The sequence below is a fragment of a genome, unplaced genomic scaffold (genome assembly GCF_019419815.1).
Source record: "Pyrus x bretschneideri cultivar Hongxiangsu unplaced genomic scaffold, Pyrus_bretschneideri_v1 Contig5, whole genome shotgun sequence".
In the NCBI taxonomy this organism is placed as follows: Eukaryota; Viridiplantae; Streptophyta; class Magnoliopsida; order Rosales; family Rosaceae; genus Pyrus; species Pyrus x bretschneideri.
Window position 1 is genome coordinate 10,452,079 of NW_025999787.1, and position 21,384 is coordinate 10,473,462.

Sequence of the window (21,384 nt, forward strand, 5' to 3'; positions counted from 1 at the left end):
AAAAAAAAAAAAAAAAAAAAAAAAAAAAAAAAAAAAACATTACCACAAGCTAAAAGTTTTTCCCAAAATTATCACCTGATGAAGATTTAATGTAATCGATCACCAAAACATAATCACCAGTCACACAAGCTAAAAACTCAAAACCCCATAACATCATTTGGTCATTAGCCCTATTTTGAATGCATGCCTCTATGAATTGCAGTTGAAAAAAAAAAAAAAAAAAAAAAAACACTACATGAAACATGTTTCAGGTACACGTAAGTATTTTTCTATAAGCTGAAGTATAACTTTTGTGTAACGATGATGTACTCCCCCCATGCATGAGTGGGAGTGAGAGTGGGATAGAGGTGAAACATCACTGTTATAGATGTGCCCTTAACTCATGAAATTTTTCACATGTCAATTTTTATTTTATCAAAGGCGGTGTAAACTTAAACCTGATTCTTTCTCTTAAATGTATATTGACATGTAAGGTGCATGGATTCTCAGTTGCCCAGTTTGTAGTAGGAGACAGAGGTACAAGTCCATGGTTAAAAAATCCAACAAAATCTAAATTGTGAGTACAAGTATAGAGATTATAATTTCAAAATGGTGGTATAACTCAACATTCAGCACAAATGAGCATTGACGATCTTGATTGTGAATGTTGGTTGGTAAAGATGATTAATCATTAAACTCAGAGTCAACAACAATTACATAATAGAACAATTGGTTTCTTGTGGATATTGATCATGAACTACATGATGGTGTGGAGGATGTTGTGGATATTGGATATACCTTGATGTCCAAGTTATTGGATAAGTAGTTGGCTTTTTCTCGTCGGTTTTTCCTTTAACTTCTTCAACACTTAGTTTGGTGGCATGGCCAAGCTTCTTCCTCAACGACATGGTCAATCTCATGGAATCAACTCCATCTCCATTCACCTCCCGCTGCTCTTTCTCCGCATCTATCGACACTTTGCTCACGCCTGCTTACATGTTCGATCATATGTTAATATTCATTAGTTAAGATAAAAATGATTATATTGTTCCCAAAGAAAATATAAAAAAAAATAAGAGCGCCTAAATCATCTCCCGGTCATAGATGGATAAGCATACCCTGAATTGTATTTTGGCCCTCTAAGAGCAAGTCCAGCGTGAGAGCCCTCCCCCCAGGCTATTTATTATTCAATCCACCTGGTGAACAGTAACTACCCTTAATGAACAGTAATCGCTTTTTGCATCTCCACCGTTACACTTCAATAGTCCTGGCAATAGACAATAAAATATTAATATTTTTTTATTTATAAAATAATACAAAATAATTTTAATTGTAATTTCGGATAAGATTTTTAATCGTTCTCGTTGCACCACGTGTTATTATTTGAAGTATTATTAAATAATACAAAATAATTTTATTTGTAATTTTGGATAAGATTTTTAATCGTTCTCGTTGCGCCACTTGTCAAAAAATCCGAAAAGACAATTATTGGGGATGGATTTTCGATAAGATTTTTAATCGTACTCGTTGCGCCACATGTCATTATCCGAAAATACAATTATTGGTGATGGATTTCTGATAAGATTATTAACTAATCACGTCGCGCCACATGTCATAATATGTTTACAATCTTTGAGGATAAATTTCCATCAGATTTTTAACGAATGACGGCACGCCACGTGTCATTATCCGAAAATACAATTATTGGTGATGAATTTCTGATAAGATTATTAACCAATCACGTCGCGCCACGTGTCATAATCTGTTTACAATCTTTGAGGATAGATTTCCATCAGATTTTTAACGAATGACGGCATGCCACGTGGCATTATCTACAACCTAATCCTTTATGAATCCTCCATATAATCCACCATCCATCCTCACAAATCTCACACCAATTTTCTCAAGATCTCTATCATTATTCATAGTTTCTACTTCCTTCTTCACAAAAATCTGTATCATTCATGGTTTCTGCTTCTTTCTTACAATGTCTTCTTTTTCCTCAATGATGATATGGGAACTCGATTAGAAAGAGGAAGAATTGTTTAACCAATCAGAAGGAAGGATAAGGAGCGTAGAAGGAGAGATGACGAAGTAAGAATGGGCAGAGCCTCACATTCCTGTCAAGTCATCCAAGCTGTGGCTTAGATCTGCAGGCCCAGCCATTCCGGAAACCCTAATAGAAGTAGGCAACGACGAGGTACGGAACTCTTAGACGATTATTTTGTCCATAATAGTGCATTCCCTGATACGTACTTTAGACGTCGTTTTAGAATGGAACGATATTTGTTCAATAAAATCATGATTGTTGTTTGCAACCATGATTCTTACTTTGTGCAAAAGAAGGATGCTTTTGGTGTTATGGGTCTCCTTCCTCAGCAAAAAAATTATTGTTGCCTTGCGGATGCTTGCATATGGAATATCTACAGACCAAGCGGATGAGATAACGAGGATAGGGAAATCAACCATTCTTGAGTCCCTGATGAGGTTTTGCAGAGCACTCGAATCTATCTACATCGCAAAGTACCTCCGGAAACCTACAAACATGGACTTGCAACTGCTTCTGAAGAAGGCCTAGATGCGTGGTTTTCCTGGGATGATTGGAAGCATTGATTGTATGCACTGGACGTGGAAAAACTGTCCAAATGCATGGTAAGGCGCTTATGGGGACAGAAAAGGAGCAAAAAGTATCATTTTGGAGGCGGTGGCATCTTTTGATACATGGATTTGGCACGCTTTTTTCAAGGTTCCGGGAGTTCAAAATCACCTCAATTCCTTGCCCAATCCCCAATGTTCAACGATGTCTTGCAAGGAAAGGCACCAAAAGTCACGTATGAGGTCAATGGACGTATATACGACGAGCCACACTACCTAGCTGACGACATTTACCCAAGGTGGTCAACATTTGTCAAAACAGTGCCACGTCCGCGAAGTGCAAAGGAAAAACACTTTGCAAGCTGTCAAGAGGGGTGCAGGAAGGATGTGGAGCGTTGTTTCGGTATCCTCCAAGCTCGTTGGGCGATCGTCAAGGGTGCTACCAGATTGTTTGATGTAGAGTCACTTCAATCCATCATGATGACGTGCATCATTCTCCACAACATGATTGTGGAATATGAGTATGATTATGAAGCCGTTGATGAATATGAGCCAGACACGATGAACAATTCAAGAACACGTATATATTGTGCTCATGACGCCACCGATGAGCCCGTGCAACATGAGCCATTACAAAGGGATTGACGTTACAATGAAAGGCTCATTCAACGATATACTGCATTTCAAATGCCAGACATGCACAATGCCCAGCAAATTAACTTGATATAGCACCAGTGGGCATTGAAACAAGCTAAAAATAATTAAGTTCATTTAGCGTGTTTTTTTTAATTTGGTATGTTTATGTAATTTTATTTGGTGTGTTTTATTATTTGGTATGTTTGTGTAATTTTTTTTAGTTCAACTTTAGTGAGTTTTTTATTATTCAGTATGCTTATGTAATTTTATTTGGTGTGTTTTTGTCATTTGAATAAATATTCTCTTAGTATAAATAACTTACCAAATTCATTTGAATAAATATTCAATAAATTGGAAACAACATAAAATACTATATTCAATAAATAATAAATTACAATCCAAAGTGATTGGAAAATTATGCGCTCCGATTACAAAAACTACTCTATTCATCATCACTTAACCAATTTGTGGTGCTAGGATGATCTTCTCTTGTGGTGCTAGGACCATCTTTGCTTGCTCTCGCTTCTCTTGCACGCCTCCTTCGCACCACGTCCGCTTTCTCTGACTTCCAAAAAAATTTAGAATTTGGAGACTTCCCTTCTAAAGGCGTGTTCATAATCTCACGATCTCGTTGAGCCCGTCTTTCTTCTCTAACATGTTCCATTTCTTGCCTAAGTAGCTCTCTTTCTCTCTCATTAGCTTGAAATTTTCTCTCAATAGTTGCAACTTTTGCGTCCTCTCTAGACTTATCAACCTCATATTTCGCCATTTCCCTCGCCAAAGTCAATTCACCTTGGCGAGTAAGTTCTTTCATGAACTTTGCATAATCATTCTTGGAAGCACTTATTTTTCTCTTTGAAGCCTTCTTACCTTGAGGCCTAATTGGATAACAGGTCAAACTCGACGCTTGTTTAGGAAGGAGCGTTTCGGGCACTTCTTCTGCATCATCTTCATGAACATGCGAGACATGATCGGGTGTAGAGTGTCGAGGGGTGCTGTTCATGAAAACTTCTGGACCGACAGGCACAACTCTAAATTTAGGACAATCTTTGACAATATTCCAACATTTTTACCGGTTGAATGATTTATTTTTGCTTTTGGTTTTGGCACCGTACCAAGCTTGTGCTTGAAGTTTTTACACAATGCGAGAGAAGAAATAATTATAATGAAAATAGGTAACAAATAAATAATACAAACAAATAATTATAATGTAAGTAGGTAACAAATAAATAATACAAACAAATAATTATAATGTAAAATTGGGTATACTACAAACAAATAAATAATATATTATTACCTGATCCGAGTAATTTTCCCCACTTTGAATATTAGTACTAGCTTGTGCCAAGGCGTCTCTTCACATACTAAACGATTGGCTAAATAATTTCCAACGACTGAACATTGATTCTTTGGTTCTTTTCCCACCAATTTTCTCAAGATAATTGGTATGAATAAGACTCCACATTTCTTGCAACTGCATCTCATTACCCGTAAGTGAACTATGAGTAACTTCAACCCATCTAGTGTTGGAGTTTGAGACCCTCTTGTCTCACATTGGTCAATAGTATTTTTTCACTAGCCTTTATATAGGTTTATTCCCTTTTCTTAGTAATTAGAACTTGGACCATTTGGAAATGGATTGAAGGCTTAGGCCTTATGGTTGTGTGGATTAGGCTTGAATATAATATAGCCTAAATACAATTAATATTAATTAATCAAGACAAGGGCCTTGGGCCTTGGGGCCTTGGAATTTAAAATTAATCAGATTCATTAATTTTAATTTTCGGATTAAGTTTTTTAATTGATTTATTAATTAAAAAACATTTTGATTAAAAGACACAGCTATTAGAAAGAGTTGTACTTTTTTATTAAAAGACACAACTATTAGAAAGAGTTGTGTGCTTTCAAATACACTGAACAGGTATTTGAAAAGGTGTGAAACAACCTATATATTTGCAATCACAGTATCCAAGTGAGAATCATCTTTTCTTCCTCCTTATCTTCTGTACAAAATTTCCAGAGAGTAAACACACAAAGCATTCGCTAGAGTTCTATAATCCAGTGCGGGTTGTAGAATTTGGTAGTTGTATCCTGATCGAGCAGACGTTGTAGAACCACAAGCACAAGAGTGAGACGAAAATACTGTTCGAAGGACATAGCTTTTACGCTAGCCTCTACCTTCTGTGATCAAGTTAGTATCATTGATATTTTTATATTAGTTTATGTATTTATTGTAAAATTTCATTCTGCACATCAAGTATATTTGGTAAATAAAATATTAGAATTTCAAGTTCTGTTTATTTTTGTTATATTTGTTTATTTCTGAATTGTTCTCCAACATCTAGTAAACAATGCAACATCTTCAAGAAGAGACCAATTCGTACCTGCATCAGTAGTCATTTTGTTGAAAAAAAAATGGATTGAAACTTTGAGAGAAAGAAAGGAATGTGATTGAAAGTAGTTGAGAAAATATGAAACTGTGGTGTAAGGTAGATGATAATGAGAATGTATTTATAGAAAAGTAAAAACAATTTTTTTTAAAAAAATTTCAGATTTTTTTTTTCGAATTTTTTACAATTTTTTTACAATTTTTTTTAAATTTTTATTCAACTAATTAATCTCTGTTGTTGGATAAAAAAAATTTAAATTCCAACACTCCAGATTGTGCCACGTGTCACAACGGTAACTTTTCTTAATTTTAAAACTATTTTTTCTTTTATTTATTTATTTATAAAGCATATTAATATCGACCGTTGATCTCCGATAGAACGGTGGATGTTAAATAAGATTTTTTTTATTTTTTTTACCGTTGAGATAGAACGGTCCAAGTTAAAGAGCCGTTGAGATTGAACAGACCGTGGGAAGCCATGTGGCTTCCCAACGGTAACATTTGAATTTGAAAAAGTGGGCTGATTTTTCTGAAAATGTGTTGGCGACGCGCCCCCACGCGCGAGTGGAGTGCACGAGCTTGACAGAAAAAAAAATTAAAAAATGTCTGACGCCAGGCTGACGTCAGCCCTGGCGTCACATCCATTCGGGCTGGCAATTCTTCACAAGCCCCGAGCTCGGGGCTCCATCTCCACTCGGGCTCCTTCACGCTGGAGCCGATCCACGGGGCCTCGGGCCCTTTTCTCTGGGCCGTCCCCCGAGCAGTCCACCACGGTGGAGTTGTTCTAATATACATATTTTAATGTATAGCTGGGGCCACATGGGTTCCAAAAAGATTAGCTTGGCTAAAAGGCTTGCTATATTTGCCAAGCCTGTAGCCCTTTAGCCTGCTGATAACTAGATGCAGCCTACTTATAACCTGCTTGCTGGAGATGGCTTTTAGATATTTTATGGACTAAAAGATCCCTTTAGATCGTGGATGAGGATGGCCTTAAGTTTAAAGATTGGTGCATATATTTTGCATACCTTTAGCGACTGCGGCAATCTTCAACGCCTTGGTTCTGAGTTTTTCAGAGCTCAAGTGCACCTTCATAACTATCTTTTGCTGCATCATTGTACAAAAGGCTAGATTGTTTTTCGTACGGAAACTCTATATTCTACGAATCGATGATTTTTGTTGGGTATTTTTGTTTGATGTACTTGAGCACCTAGAGGTCAATAAAAAGTGGTAAAATGCTATGCTGTATTTATAGGAGCTGTCGTCTTATAATACCATTACCTGCTGTTGACTAATCTCAACAGCAGACGAGATATTCCAGAAGCTTAAAATCCAAGGTTTCCACAAGCTTAGTCAAATTAAGGCCACCGTAGATTTCTCAAATTCTTTATTAAGACCCAGCAGATTCTACTTTGATTTGATTAAAATAATTAATTGGAAATTAATCTTTCATTTCGTAAGTACTTTCCGTGAAATACACATAGCAGCTAGCTAGCTAGCTGTAGAAGCTTCTTGTGATTCCAGAATGAATAAAGTGAACTTCATGACACGAATCATATATATGTGCAAGCCTTTAAATTACGCCAATTTTTTTTTTTTTTTGATTGATTATTACACAAAGTATTACAAAAGATATTTTATATTATTCTACACCAAAAAAAAAGAGAGGGTTTGAATTAAAAATACAGGGAGTTACAATCCATCACTTAATTAAGATTTATAACAGGTTTTGCATTCACTAACAAAATTTTAATCTTAAATAGGTCTCACTTAATTTATTTTGACAAATATTATACATCTCATGGTCAGGGATATTCGAGATTTAGTGCTTATATGAGTTGTTCAGTACTTTGGAGTCAAATGCAAAGTCATGTTTAGCTTTGGGCTCAATAGTTACAAACAATTCTATATAACATTAAAAAGCAAGGTGCTAATGACGTGCACATATTAACTGTAGAGTTAAAAGTAGTATCCCCACCTTAGAAGATATAAAAATTGGTTTTATGATTAATCCACATGACACCATATGATTGTAATCAAGTGACCCACTTGTTTGCCACATAAGCATATTAACAGAGAATTTAATGAAAATGTAACATAATGATCGAATTGATTTGCAGTCCATTTTTCGAAATCAAATTAGTGGAGTTTTAATTTCAAAAATCATTTTGATTGGAAGGTCCAATTTCAAAAGACCAAACCGTGATAAAATCCCTACATATAATTTAGTTTAACATTTGGTTGTTTAATTGGAGATAGCATAATAAGAGTTTTCCTATAATATCTACTTCAATGTTTGATTTGTCACTAAAGTTGTAAGATCAATTAAGCAGTAGCTTACTTGACATGTGGATCGGGTGCCTATGATTGAACTATTCTACCTACTATATTGGCTCGTGGTACAGTCCGACCAAACTTTATCTGTGTTGTTTTTTGGTTCAACTTCGTCACATTGACTTGTGTCCTCACTTTGAGGCCACAAGAGTGGTACATGGTGTAGATTAATTTAGCCATCTTTCCATGAATTCCCTGCAAAGTACGTATAGGGAGAACGATGTTACGCAAATTGAAGGTCGAATTTGAAATTAAGTTTAAGCTTTTAACCGGTTCGAAAAAAAAAAAAAAAAACGTTTACTATTTTATAATAAAAAAATATTAGAGAAACAATAGTTTTATTTTATTTTTTAAAAAGATGATCAGATGATGACTTCGTCACTGCAGTCTACTCTTTTGAGGGCCAAGAAGACTTACAGAGACATTTTAGTCTCCCCTGATCACCATCTTGTGATTCAACCAGCTCTAGAAATCGAACTCAGGACGTATGCCCTGTAGAATACGTGTTTAGAATTCGTCTTCAACTACTGAGCCATCTAGACAGTTTAAGACTACAATGATTCACTATCTGATGTGGCAAGTAATAAGTTTTTGTATATGTAATGTACATAAAATTAAGTTGCCTCCAATGGTTTTTTCGCAATGAAACCTTCAGTCCCAAAATCAAAAGAAAACGAAATCATCCCTTGGATATAATAAAGTTGTGTCATCACCACATTTCTACTCTTGTGGTGAAATTACACCCTATTTTGTTATTGAGTTATAACTTTCGAGCCTTCTTCTTTAGTATTGTACCTTGTCAGGTCAATTCTGTGATCTTCCCTATCCTTTTTCTTTTCCTAGTTTGATGATGAAACAAAACAATAATATGGGTGCATCATCTCCAATGATCAATTTTTTAATTTAGAAAGAATCTTGCGTATACATTAAATAAAGTAGACGGCCTGATTAGCCGCCATTGATCTATACTCAAGCTCACAAAAGTCACCGCAACAAGTGAGTCTACATCACTCGTAAAGCTAGACAACACCCACAACAGATCTTGGCTAGATTGTACATGTAGTCTGGTTTTGTCCTGCTAGATTGTATTTTTGCTGTTTCATCTATGAAATAACTCATTTTTTATGGAAAAATAAAAGAAACGCACCCCTAGAAGATTGGTTGAACCTTCGACCTTGTGGTTAACAGCCAGCCACACGCGGAGAAAGCTTAGGTGGACAGGACCCATTTTGTAGAGAAATCAAGAAATAGATATAGTTTAATTGTGTTGACACCCTGATTAACCATGCATCCGCACATGCTGCTATATAATCATACTTTCACCCATTTATTGGTCGAAAATTAGTATGGATCATTACAAGTACATAATTAAAGGCAACTCATATAAATGATGGTCTCTTTGGATTACAAACTTGTTATGTTTGTCATAAACGTGTTTCTGATAAAAGCACTTACGATCAAAAGTGTTTCCTAGTACCTGAGCAATTCCATATGGGTTAGGAAACACATGAAAAAGGCACAAGCAGAAACACAAACAAAATTTCAAAGAGACAAGCAATTGACATAAAAATATTTCTTATGAACTTTAGATCCATGCATCTACAAGGGAAAAGAGAAAATGAAAATGATCATAATCAAGTTCAACTAATTCATTTCATACGCAATTACATTATGGAGCAAGTGGTTGGTTCTGGATATTCATGAACCAGTTCACAGTACATTGGACGAAACTGAGGAGTGCAACAGTATTGAACACAGCTTGCTGAAGGAGCTGAAGTAGCTGGCTTTTTCTCAGGTTTAACTGCCGGCTTCACTTCTTCAACTTTGATTATGGTGCAGGAACAGCCGAGCTTTTTCCTCAATGACCTCGTCAAGCAAACCGAGTCTACATCATCCCCTATCACCTCCACATGATCTTTGTTTGCTCCTTCTATCGACACTTTACTAACACCTGCTTTCATTAATTATGATACTCTTTAATAACCATGCCAACTATAATTAACAATGAAATCGTTGAAAGAAAATTTGAATCATGATAATATCAAAAGGCACATACCGTGTGCAGCAGCTGCAATCTTCAAGGCCTTGGTTCTGCATTTGTCACAGTGCATTGGCACCTTCACAACGATCTTCATTTGCTGCACCATCAATTTGTACAAAAGATGTATAAACAACATAATCAATTTATACATTTTAATTAATGTCAGCTAATTTAAGAAAACCTTCCAGCCTTATTAATTAGTTTCAGTTGGATTAAAAGAAAAAAGTTATATAACTGCAACAAGATGCAAGAGTAGTAGAATATATATATATATATATATATATATATGAAAAGGCTTACCGGCGGCATTTTGGAGAGAATATTGTGTGAAATATAGAAGTTTAAGTTTCTGGGATGGAAACCCTATGAAACAGCCAAAGTAGAACTCGATTACGATGCTACTTATAGAAGATAGGATCCCCTTTAATATTTTTCTCGATTTGTATTACAAGTCCATACATGCCTATCCTGTACCAATTACATGGGATCGTGCCTTTCTTCTTCTTTTCTTTTTTAGTGAAAAATATGAGATCGTATATATCTTGCAGACAAGATCTTTATTGTTTATAAGAAAAGTCAGATCTGAAGAGAGAGTGAACTGAATACGTTTTCCATTATGATGAAATTAGTTACAACCAATGTTGTACTTATAAATTAATATCGCACATCAACTCGACAAGAATATGACTCTGGCAAGTGTAAATAAACTTTTTGTTTTTTTCAGTAGTCTCAAATATTTTGGCTATTAAACAAGCACTTGATTTAATAATATCTTTTTCTTACAACAAATAACAACAAAATCTTATTGACGGTATAAATCTTAGAACATCACTACACTCGATTTTACACCAAATTCTTTATTAGCTCCAAATACTATGTCTTAACGTTGAAAAATGTTCCAAATTCATATAACTACTGGTACACCTAAAAGTTAATAAAAACATAAAATAAAATATGAGTAATATAGCTCCTATTGTACTAGCTAGCAATTGCATGTGTGGCTGATACCTTAGCCAACTTTTGTGCAAATTATAATGCATGTTACTAATGATCTAACGTTCTTTCATGTGAAACTTCTGCTTATATTCATGATTTTTCTACTTCTACCAACTATCGTTTTAAATTATTTTCATTATATGTTTTCTTTGTACGTGGGTTTGATTTTTGGTTTTACGTTTTTCCTTTAAGAAGGTTTGGCTTTATGTTGTCCTTGTTTGTATTTTTGTTTTTATTTTAATAAGAATAAGGGAATGAGAACACTATCACCCCTTCAAAAAAAAAAAAAAACTCATGAAAAAAGTTTGAAAACTTTGAGTTTATCGATTATGACAAAATAAAGGGTAAAGTGAATAGTACCAGGATTAATTTTGTTTAGTGTAAAAATGTGGTTTTTGGTTAAAGTGAACAGTATCGGAAGCTTTTCGTTAAAATTCCCTTAAAAAAAAGGAAAACTAATGAAAAAGGTTTGAAAACTTTGAGTTTTAACGAAAGTGACAAAATAAAGAGTAAAGTGAATAGTACTATGATTGACTTTTTAGTGTAAAAATGTAGTTTTTCGTTAAAGTGAACAGTACCAAAAAGTTTTTCTTAAAATTCCTTAAAAAAATAATACTAGCTAGCAACTGAACTGCAAGAAAATTAATCAAAACATTTTGAAGAACACGATTCGACCACTGAAAAGTTATCCACATGCCTTACACTCTGAAGCACCCCACGTGGCTATAATTAATCCACTTGATCTATACACCATAACGATAACGAAATTTAGTATTACTGAAGACAATTATATTTTGATATCCAGAAGTGAACGCATACTAATGTATAGTCAACTTACAGCGTTTCATCCAATCTGCATTAGCTAATATACAATAATTTCTATTGGCCAACAAGCATATTGTTAGAGGATTAATTAGACTCATGCAGACATGTAAATTTTAAACTGAAAACACACTGAGAAATTTATTTAGATTAATACATCGTCAATTTTTTTTTTTCAGAAAGAGTAAGATATTCATTAATACGATATAGGACTCGTACATCGTCAAAATTATACACATTAATTCACGGATGTTTATGAAAGCAATATTTAATTCTCACAATTCATCTTTGTTCATTGCCTTAGGTATGTAGAGTAATTTTCTGTTGTGGCCATTACGTAAATTTATAATTGACTCATAATATAATAAGTAAATTAATAATACAATATCACAGTGCAATGGAGACATTCAAACCCAAACCTTGTCACAAACGTTCAAAGATTCCTGTGTTAATGTGTACATTTTAACTCATGTGTATATACTTGTACATATCTTTTAATTGATGATTAATGTCTTGTACATCTCTATTGGCAAAGCGAAGTCAAAGTCTTTGAGTAATCATAACAAATTAATCGTCATAAGTATATATATAACTAATATGCACGACTACAATTAATTTGTTATTTTCAACCTACAGCTGTCTTTGTTTTATATATACACACCCCTAATATGCACGACTACAATTGGTTTGTTATTTTCAACCTACAGCGACTACAATTGGTTTGTTATTTTCAACCTACAGCTGTCTTTGTTATATATATATCGTGAATGAAAATGTGACAGATTGCATAGCAAAGTCTAAGTCTTCTTTTTTTTTACATAAACTAATGTTGCACTATCGCAAATTTTGAATGAATTATTTCTTGACGGCCAAACAAACCACCATAATGAACTAACATGGCACTATAGGGTTTAGCATTGTGAAAGTAGGGACAGTTCCGTATATAATTGGTAGGGTTACCTCTCAGTCTAACCTATAACGGAAAGAGAGGGACTCTAAATCACAATTATATAATTGGCATGTGATCTGTATTTTATTAACCATTTTCAATTAACAACCATCATGGGAAGCCCAATGGTTGGGAAAGAATTCAGACCCATATTCTACACGGTACGTCTTAAGTTTAATTCCTGACGCGGCTAAATCAAACAACGGATGACCAGATGAAGGTTGAAATACTTCTGTGAGTCTTCCCTGCCCCTGGACCCGGAAGGATGGACTGCATATGATTGTATTTATATCCCTAAATGGGGTGAAAATGGCTAACTTAAAATATCATGCATAGTGTGTTTGCAATGAAATATTTGTCCCAAAGCTAATGGAAAACTAAATCCTTGCCATCATATATAGGTTTTCCTGAGTTTTTTTTTCCATACAACAAGAAGCCACGGGATTTGTTTTTTTTTTTTATTTTTTTTTTTATTAATACAACCACAATCCGCGGCGAAGAATTATATAAGGAATTGAAAATTTTATACTCAAAACTAAAACTTTGGATAATGGAAATGATGTCATCACTAAATGTTATTGGTGAAATTTTTAGAGTTAGGGTCAATATCAGCAATGCAGTTCATCCAACGATAAACCTAATCCGAATCCTTGAGTCATTGAGATGAAGTTAGGGCCATAATTCAATGAAAGCAAACCTTACTTGTATATAGAACCGGCAAATGTTTGAAGTTAAATGTTCTCCTTAATCTAAATCTCAGTCACGCACATATATTTAACATCAAGATATATATCTCCTTAATCTGAATCTCAGTCACGCACATATATTTAACATCAAGATATATACATATATATATATATGTGTGTGTGTGTGTGTGTGTGTGTGTGTGTGTGTGTCAAGGACAATTACATAATAGAGCAAGTTGGTTCTGAATATTCACGAACCACTTCACAGTACATTGGAGGGCATTGCGGAGTACAATAATAGCTTGCTAATGGCGTCCATTCAATAGTATGAGTTGGTTTTTCACCATCATCTGCACTACCTCCTTTCTCTTGTTCAATTTGGACTATGGTGGCGAAGCCAACCTTCTTCCTTAACAACCCTGTCAAGCGAACGGAGTCAACTCCATCCCCTCTCACCTCCAGATGATCTTTGTCTGTTCCTTCTATTGACACTTTGCTCACACCTGCTTCCATATTAACGATCATCAGTTAATTATCTTAATTATCCAACCCTATATAAATATGAATGAAGAATTGATACAAATAAAACTCAAATGATTGATGCATTACCGTATGCAGCTGCTGCAATCTTCAAGGCCTTGGTTCTGCATTTGTCAGAGTGCATTTCCACCTTCAATAGTATCTTTTGCTGCATCATACTGTATAAATTAATGCCAAACATATATTATTAAAATCTTAGATCTTTTATAGAGAACGTTTTAATTGGGAAAGTTAGGAAAATGTATTTTTGCCTCTTCTACGTGTGAAAAAAATTTAAGTGACCCCATAGTTTTATTCGCATTCAAACGCTTTGCCTAGTTATTGCTGCTTGAGACCTAGTCAGGAACATTTGGCCCTATAATTTTGCGTGTGAGAGGACTTAACTGACCCTAGAACTTTTTCCAAATTTTCCATTCGATAAAATGTAAGAGTAGTACTAATGAAATGTTTTAGAACAAATTAAAACGCTTACCTTCATGTCGGTGACTTGAAAGCATGTACGAAATAACTTTTAAGCTTGTTGGGATGGAAAACTCTATGAATCTATGAACGAATTAATCTGTGAAAGTAGAACTGTATATTTATAACGACCGAATTAGTCCTACAGTATTCGACAAAAAAAAAAGTCCTACAGTATTACTTCCTTCCTGTGGACTTGTATTATATATAGACCCTTTATGCAAAGGTATCCTAATCTTTTTCAAAAAATGGAGATTAGGTGTGGGGTTTATTCCACATCGAACTTCAACGATCCGAACCGTCTATTTTGTAAGTCTCGATTCATAGATCATCTTTGCAAAAATTTAATTCAATCCAAACCATTTGCCTATTTAATTATCAAGATAAAATTTTATTGTTTCTTATATAACAAAGTATTCGTGAATTTCTTTGAACTCAATTAGATGTCTTAAACATTTCCGATTTGGATAATATTTTGCAAGGATGATCTATGAGATGCAATAAATAAAAAATGAGGATCCCTTCCCTTAAAGATTTCATATATATATATATATATATGAACATAAATCCCCATGGAATTGGATCCCATCCGGATCCACTTTGTGGGGATTCTAGGAATCCTCACATCTTAGCTATTCATCATGTATCGTGCGGTCAAAAATTATTTGATTTTTTTAATTTAAAATTAAATACAAATAGTATCTAACAAAAATAAGATCCCCACAAATGGATCCGAAGAGGATCCTCTACGCAGTCCTAGCAATTACATGGAAGTATCTAAGAGACTAGTTTTTTTTTCTTCTCAGAAATATACAATACAAAGTCAGATCAATTACCAAGGTTTCGCAGGCTTAGTCCTGATCAGCTGGCGTCTCTCAGCTACTTGCAAATAAAAGATTATAGATTATCATTCTTACTTCTTAATTCTCTCTATATACTCTTCTTTTGTTAATTTTCTCTACGTAATATTATAGGCAACCCAGAAAATGTTTCTGTATATCGTCTTAATTAAGTTTTTTTTTTCTTTCCATTTTCTGGCATTTAAATCAGTTTTACTGGGGTCTTTTTTAACAGTGATTAAAATAATATAGAATTCTCAGACTTTATTTTGATTAATTGGCTTAGGTTAATAAATTAATTGTAGAGCTCGGGTGCTACTGGTATGTTTTAGATGAGAGATTGGTAGGCGGTTCAGCTTGCAAAATCAGTTTAATTATATATGAAGGTTTTTCAACATAGGATGACATTATTCACATATCTTTTTTTACCTTTCATATATTACTTTCAATTTTTAGTTGTCGGATCGATAAATTGAAGAAAATCAAATGACATAAATTAACAAGTGATGTATAAGAAGTAAAAATAAATTTATAAATAGTATCACCCTGTCACATCAAGCCGCGGAAGGAATTGATTGTACGTGATTTTAATTCTTGTATAAATACTTTCTTGTGTGTATGAGTTAAGGTTGGATCGGGGTACCGTCTAACAATACTCAATGATGAGATCATCGATTTACATTATAGACTTTTAATAATTCAAAAATACTCGTAAAAGAAAATTTTTACAATGTGAAATCCCATTGTTTCCTTTATTTGGATACAAAAAAAAAAGCATACCTGGTACAAGCATGACTACAAGTTTATCATTCCCACCCTGCAATGCACCTTCTACATACAAGCAGTAATTTATATAGATATATAGCATGGCAAATATTAGTCGAAGTTTTTTGTTTCCACATAAAAATAGTATGGCACTATCATAAATTTGAGTGGAAAATTTTTATTTTCTCTTCTTAAAAAAGAGACCAGTTGGTGCCTTTGTCACGACAGTCTATCTCTTTGAGGGTTAGAAAGACTCACAGAGGCATTTCAAACCATCGTGCGATTCACCAGCACCAAGAATTGAACCTAGGACGTGTCATATAGAATATGGGTTTGGAATCCATCCCCAATCATTAGACCAACCCGTAATGGTTAATTTTTTTTTGTTAAGACCATCTCCAATGGTTGGGCTAAAAGCCAAATTTTTTAACCCGAAAAATTTAGCTTTTAGCCCAAAAACAATTTTTCTGCTCCAACCATTTTAGCCTAAAATTTTAGCCCAGGATTATTAAAGAATGAACTTAGGTTTTTTTTTTTGTTAAATTAATTTTTTTTTTTAAAAATAAATTTGTAGAATATCGTAAATTAATTTTATGAACATTTTAATCTAAAAAAATATAAATTTCGATAAATATTGGGTGGAGTCCACTCTGATTTCTGGGCTAAATTTTGGGGGGAATTTGGCATTGGTTTAGCATTTAGCATTTAGCTCAAAATTTCCCCTTGGGTTGGAGTGGGTTTGGGAGGAAATTTTGGGGGATAATTTGGCTTTTAGCCCACCATTGGAGTTGGTCTAAGGGTGGAGGAAGTCCATATTCCCAGTGCCAAGGGACAGATTTTCAAACATATTTTTACATAAGTGACCATGTCAAATGGAATATTCCTTAAATATTTGCAAATTGTAAAAATAAACATATATATGATTCACTTTAAGTAAGGCAATATGACAAGCGAAAAATGATTGATTATTTTTCTTGACGGCCAAGCAACCTCCACAACGTAAAATATCTCTCACATGAGTACGGCCAAATTCTGGTTGGAATGTTGGATGATGACCCCAACCAGTTGTGGAGTTGCTGTAGACTGTGCCCTCAGGCATGCACCAAGTCGTCGAGGCAGGCCTCTACTACTTGGATTCACCTTTTGCTACTTGGATGACGTGCGGTAGCATGCACAAAAGAATCATAGTACCGATCATTAAATCCTATATCTCGAGAGGAGCATGATTTATTCCCCTCCAAATCTCATTTTCTTCTTTTTCTTCTTCATTCACTTTCTTCTTTGTCTTCTTTCTTTATAACTCAATATAAAATGTTGATATAACTTAATCGTGACCATTTAAATAAGAGAGAAATAAAAAGGAGGAGAATTTAGAAGGGAGAGAATCCTCAAAAAGAGTATGATAAGGAAATTTTCTTTACAATTGTCTATGTATGTTGTGTTGCTAGAAGGGGAAGGTAGATATTGTAATTTGATTGTAGGGTAGTGCTATTTACACACCCATATTTCTACTTCTCACACACTTCTCTCAAATTTCAACCATCGGATTAGATGAATTGAATATCAATAAACAAAAATTAACAAGAGTGTGAAAAAGGTAAAAAATAATATGTGAATAACACTACCCTTAATGGTATTAAGAATTCATTTTCTTAATAAGTTCCTAAATGATTTCCAAGCAATAATGTGGTTCAAATTCGCTATTGGCGAGAATCGAACCTAAGACTTCTCACTTACAAGTGAAAAAGAATACCACTAGACCGTAGTATTAAGTGGCAAATCTGGTGTTTTGTTGATCCATCATTAATTTGAAGAGACACTTTGGGGTTTTCGACAAAGGGTAGTGTTTTTTTTTTTTTTTTTTTTTTTGAACAAACGATATTATCTAAACTAAGGGGACATGATGAGTTTAGCCTCACAATGAGCTAGCAATAATATGGTTCAAATTCGCCTTTAGCGAGAATTGAACCTAAGACCTCTAACTTAAAAGTGAAGAGAAATGTCACTAGACCGTAGTACTAAGTGGCAACAAAGGGTAGTGTTAGGAAGATCAAAATTTATAAACTAAATAATGTGTTACCAATAAGAAATAAACACATTAATCAACACTTAAGTAATAATCCAATTATCAACCATCACACTATTTTGGTTTGCAAATTTTAAACTCCCTAAGTAGATCGCACTACGGTTCCTTTGTACCACTCCACCCAGCTGCCAGCCTGGCCTAAGGCACTCCATGATTGCCATGGCTTTTGGGGGATATAAATCTTTATGCAGCACTAGTTCTGAGTACTTGACACTACATTTTTTGTGAGTGACTTTATCGCATTTCTTTAGCTTGTTATCATCCGATAATATTCAATTTAAAGTGCAGAAAATTTTAAAAATAAGTGCCAAATCCGCTTTTCTTATAAGATAAATTATGCATCTCACTCATCACATGGTAATGTTTTAGAAAAAATGAAATCGCACACCGGCTTGCTCAAGCTGCTCTCACATCAGGTGCTCTAAGTAATTCAAAATTTTGTAACTGGTTTGAGGAACTACCGGATGTTGTTATTGATCTCTTGTTTGAGGAACCACACTGTAACTAGTCGTTCTAACTTTCTGACTTTTTGAGCCTTTAATGAAATCTCTGCCACTAATTTTTCAAAAAAAAATAAAATAAAACAAAAACAAAAAAACACGTTTCTAATGTTTGAAAAAGAAGGAAAAGATAAATGAATCCCAAATAGTTCAGTGTTCCAATGATTTAGAGCTAACTGATTACACATGACCTGCTTACTTTTGAACCTTTTTGTTTGTCTAGTGTTTTTCTGCACTATCTTTATAGCAAGTTCTAACTTTCCGCCTTCCTTAGTGGCTAAACATGTCAAAACACTTACAAGTTTGTATAAGATAAAACCGGCAGCATGGTAAGAATATTACATCACAGGCTCCAAACCCCTTGATCTTGTTCATCTTTTTGGATTGCTTTTGTAGCCAACACTTGTGCTCACAGCAAGCATTTGGACAGAAGGAATATTGCAGCAGACTAGCACATGGTGTCAGCTCATGTGCTCTGATGTGTTGCAGCATGGGCAGTTAGCACAGAAGAAATATTGCAGCATGGGCAGCAAGCACGCCAGTTTTATATCTGTAGTTTATTACATGCGTGTGTGTAAGGTGTATATAAAACCATTGCAGCAGAGAATGAATGATAACCAAGAAAATATTAAACTCACAATTTATTATGGCATCAGAGCACCGATCCTGGTGACTCTTTCATGCTTCCGCCAAACACAATAACCACCATAGCCTTTCTGTAATCTCTACAGCTCTCCCACAAATACCATTGACCACAACATGACAGAACCAGTCAAACCCAAAAACAATAAATCAGATGAGAATCTCATGGAGCTCTCAGACCCATACATCATTCATCACTCAGATCACACTGGACTTGTCCTGGTTTCCAAAACTCTTGATGGAAACAACTACGGGCAATGGAGCCGTGCCATGCGCATGGGTCTCAGCGCAAAGAACAAGATTGGGTTCATTGATGGAACCATCAAGGCTCCCTCATCACTGGACGCAAATTATGCGGCCTGGAAAAGATGCAATGACATGGTTACATTATGGATTGTGAATTCAGTCCACTCAGACATAGCCGGCAGCATCATGTACACCGAAACTGCTGCTGCAGTTTGGAGCGACCTCAGAGACAGATTCTCACAGAGTAGTGACTCGAGGATCTACCAGATTCGACAAGAAATTGTTGAAAATCATCAAGGGCAGCTCTCTGTTTCTGCCTATTACACAAAGATGAAGGCCTTATGGGATGAGTTAGCGTCATATCATGATCCATTAGATTGCACTTGCACAGGTTTGAAAGGACTTGCTGAACGGGAAGAGAAAGAGAGAGTTATGCAGTTTCTGATGGGATTGAACGAATCCTATGCAACTGTACGAGGCTCGATTCTGATGATGAGTCCACTACCTGATACACGCAGAGTCCATGGCCTTATTCTTCAACATGAACGGCAGATGGATGTGGCTAGTCGTCGCGATATGGGGACATCCTCGCATGCGATGCAAGTCCAGCGCACTTATGCATCATCCTCATCCAATAGCAAGACCTCCAATACATTTTCACGTAAGTCACTCAAATGCACTTACTGTGATGGAGATGGACACTTGGTGGATCGTTGCTATTACATCATTGGGTTCCCAGAAGGACACAAATGGCATGGAAAAAATGTGAGGCCCAAGAATAAGAGAGGAGCAGCCAACAATGCCGAGGCTATCACCCCTACCACAACCACCAAGACCAATGCTTCTGATGGTCCTACATTCACTACCGAGCAGTATAATCAAATCATCGCCATGCTTCATAACGGTAATGGACAGCCACTTGCCAATGCAACAGGTATTTTCTTGCCTAAATGCAATATAGCACAAACAGATCCACATTCGAATCTATGTTGGATTGTTGATAGCGGAGCCACTGATCATATTTCTCATTCGCCACCAACACACAACATCATGGATGCTCAGCATGACTATGTTGGTTTACCGAATGGGGGGCAAGCAGAAATAAAAAGGATTGGTTCAATGAAATTGTCACATGAGTTATCTCTTGATAAAGTTCTTTATGTACCAAAGTTCCGCGTCAATTTATTGTCTGTTAGTAAATTGACAAGAGCCTTGCGCTGTATAGTGACGTTCTATCCTGATTTTTGTGTTGTGCAGGACATGGATACGAAGAGGATGATTGGCCTGGGCAAGCATTTTGATGGGCTCTACTACCTCACCCCGACACAAAATCCTCACCTTGCCAACCACATTTCCCACACCACAAGTCTATGGCATCGGCGCCTTGGGCACCCATCATCCGCACCTTTACATTCCTTAGCCAAAACTAATGCTGAAATAATGTTTGATTCCAAACACATTTGTGAAGTTTGCCCTTTAGCAAAGCAAACCCGTTTACCTTTTCCTACTAGTGAAATAAAATCTTCCGCACCTTTTGATTTAATTCATTGTGATATTTGGGGTCCTCACAAACATCAAACACACTATGGGGCACGATATTTTCTCACTATTGTGGATGATTTTACACGTTTTACCTGGGTACATATTATGCATTTCAAATCCGACACACAACCATTACTAAAATCCTTTTTCTCTTGGGTCAAAACCCAATTTCATCATAACATTAAAGCTCTTCGTGCGGATAATGGGAGTGAATTTCTTTCCATGCGTTCTTACCTAGACTCATGTGGAACCTCCTTCCAACATTCTTGTTCTTACACACCACAACAAAATGGGGTAGTCGAACGTAAACATAGGCATCTTTTAAATGTTGGTCGTGCTCT

The 21,384-nt window shown here is 35.3% G+C and overlaps 2 protein-coding genes and 1 pseudogene across 2 annotated transcripts; all 3 read right to left on the reverse strand.

The window, feature by feature from the left end:
• Positions 1–617: 617 nt before the first annotated feature.
• LOC125470215 (heavy metal-associated isoprenylated plant protein 41-like) lies at positions 618–6,797 on the reverse strand. Its single transcript, XM_048568962.1, has 2 exons — positions 6,625–6,797; positions 618–967 (listed from the first exon to the last, which is right to left on the reverse strand). The coding sequence occupies exons 1-2, from the start codon at positions 6,710–6,712 to the stop codon at positions 693–695; spliced, it is 363 nt and encodes a 120-aa protein (XP_048424919.1). The 5' UTR covers positions 6,713–6,797; the 3' UTR covers positions 618–692.
• Positions 6,798–9,488: 2,691 nt separating this feature from the next.
• On the reverse strand, positions 9,489–10,431 carry LOC125470462 (heavy metal-associated isoprenylated plant protein 47-like). The gene is made up of 3 exons (XM_048569565.1): positions 10,272–10,431; positions 9,987–10,068; positions 9,489–9,881 (listed from the first exon to the last, which is right to left on the reverse strand). Exons 1-3 carry the CDS (start codon positions 10,278–10,280, stop codon positions 9,595–9,597), a joined length of 378 nt encoding a protein of 125 aa, XP_048425522.1. The 5' UTR covers positions 10,281–10,431; the 3' UTR covers positions 9,489–9,594.
• A 3,202-nt stretch (positions 10,432–13,633) lies between these two features.
• On the reverse strand, positions 13,634–14,378 carry LOC125470397 (annotated as a pseudogene).
• Between the last annotated feature and the right edge of the window lie 7,006 nt (positions 14,379–21,384).

Coding starts and splice junctions, on each gene's coding strand:
- LOC125470462 (XM_048569565.1), bottom strand. Junction 9,882..9,986: donor GATTGCAGCTGCTGCACACG/GTATGTGCCTTT, acceptor TAATGAAAGCAG/GTGTTAGTAAAGTGTCGATA.
- LOC125470215 (XM_048568962.1), bottom strand. CDS start 6,712: ATGATGCAGCAAAAGATAGTTATGAAGGTGCACTTGAGCTCTGAAAAA. Junction 968..6,624: donor GATTGCCGCAGTCGCTAAAG/GTATGCAAAATA, acceptor ACATGTAAGCAG/GCGTGAGCAAAGTGTCGATA.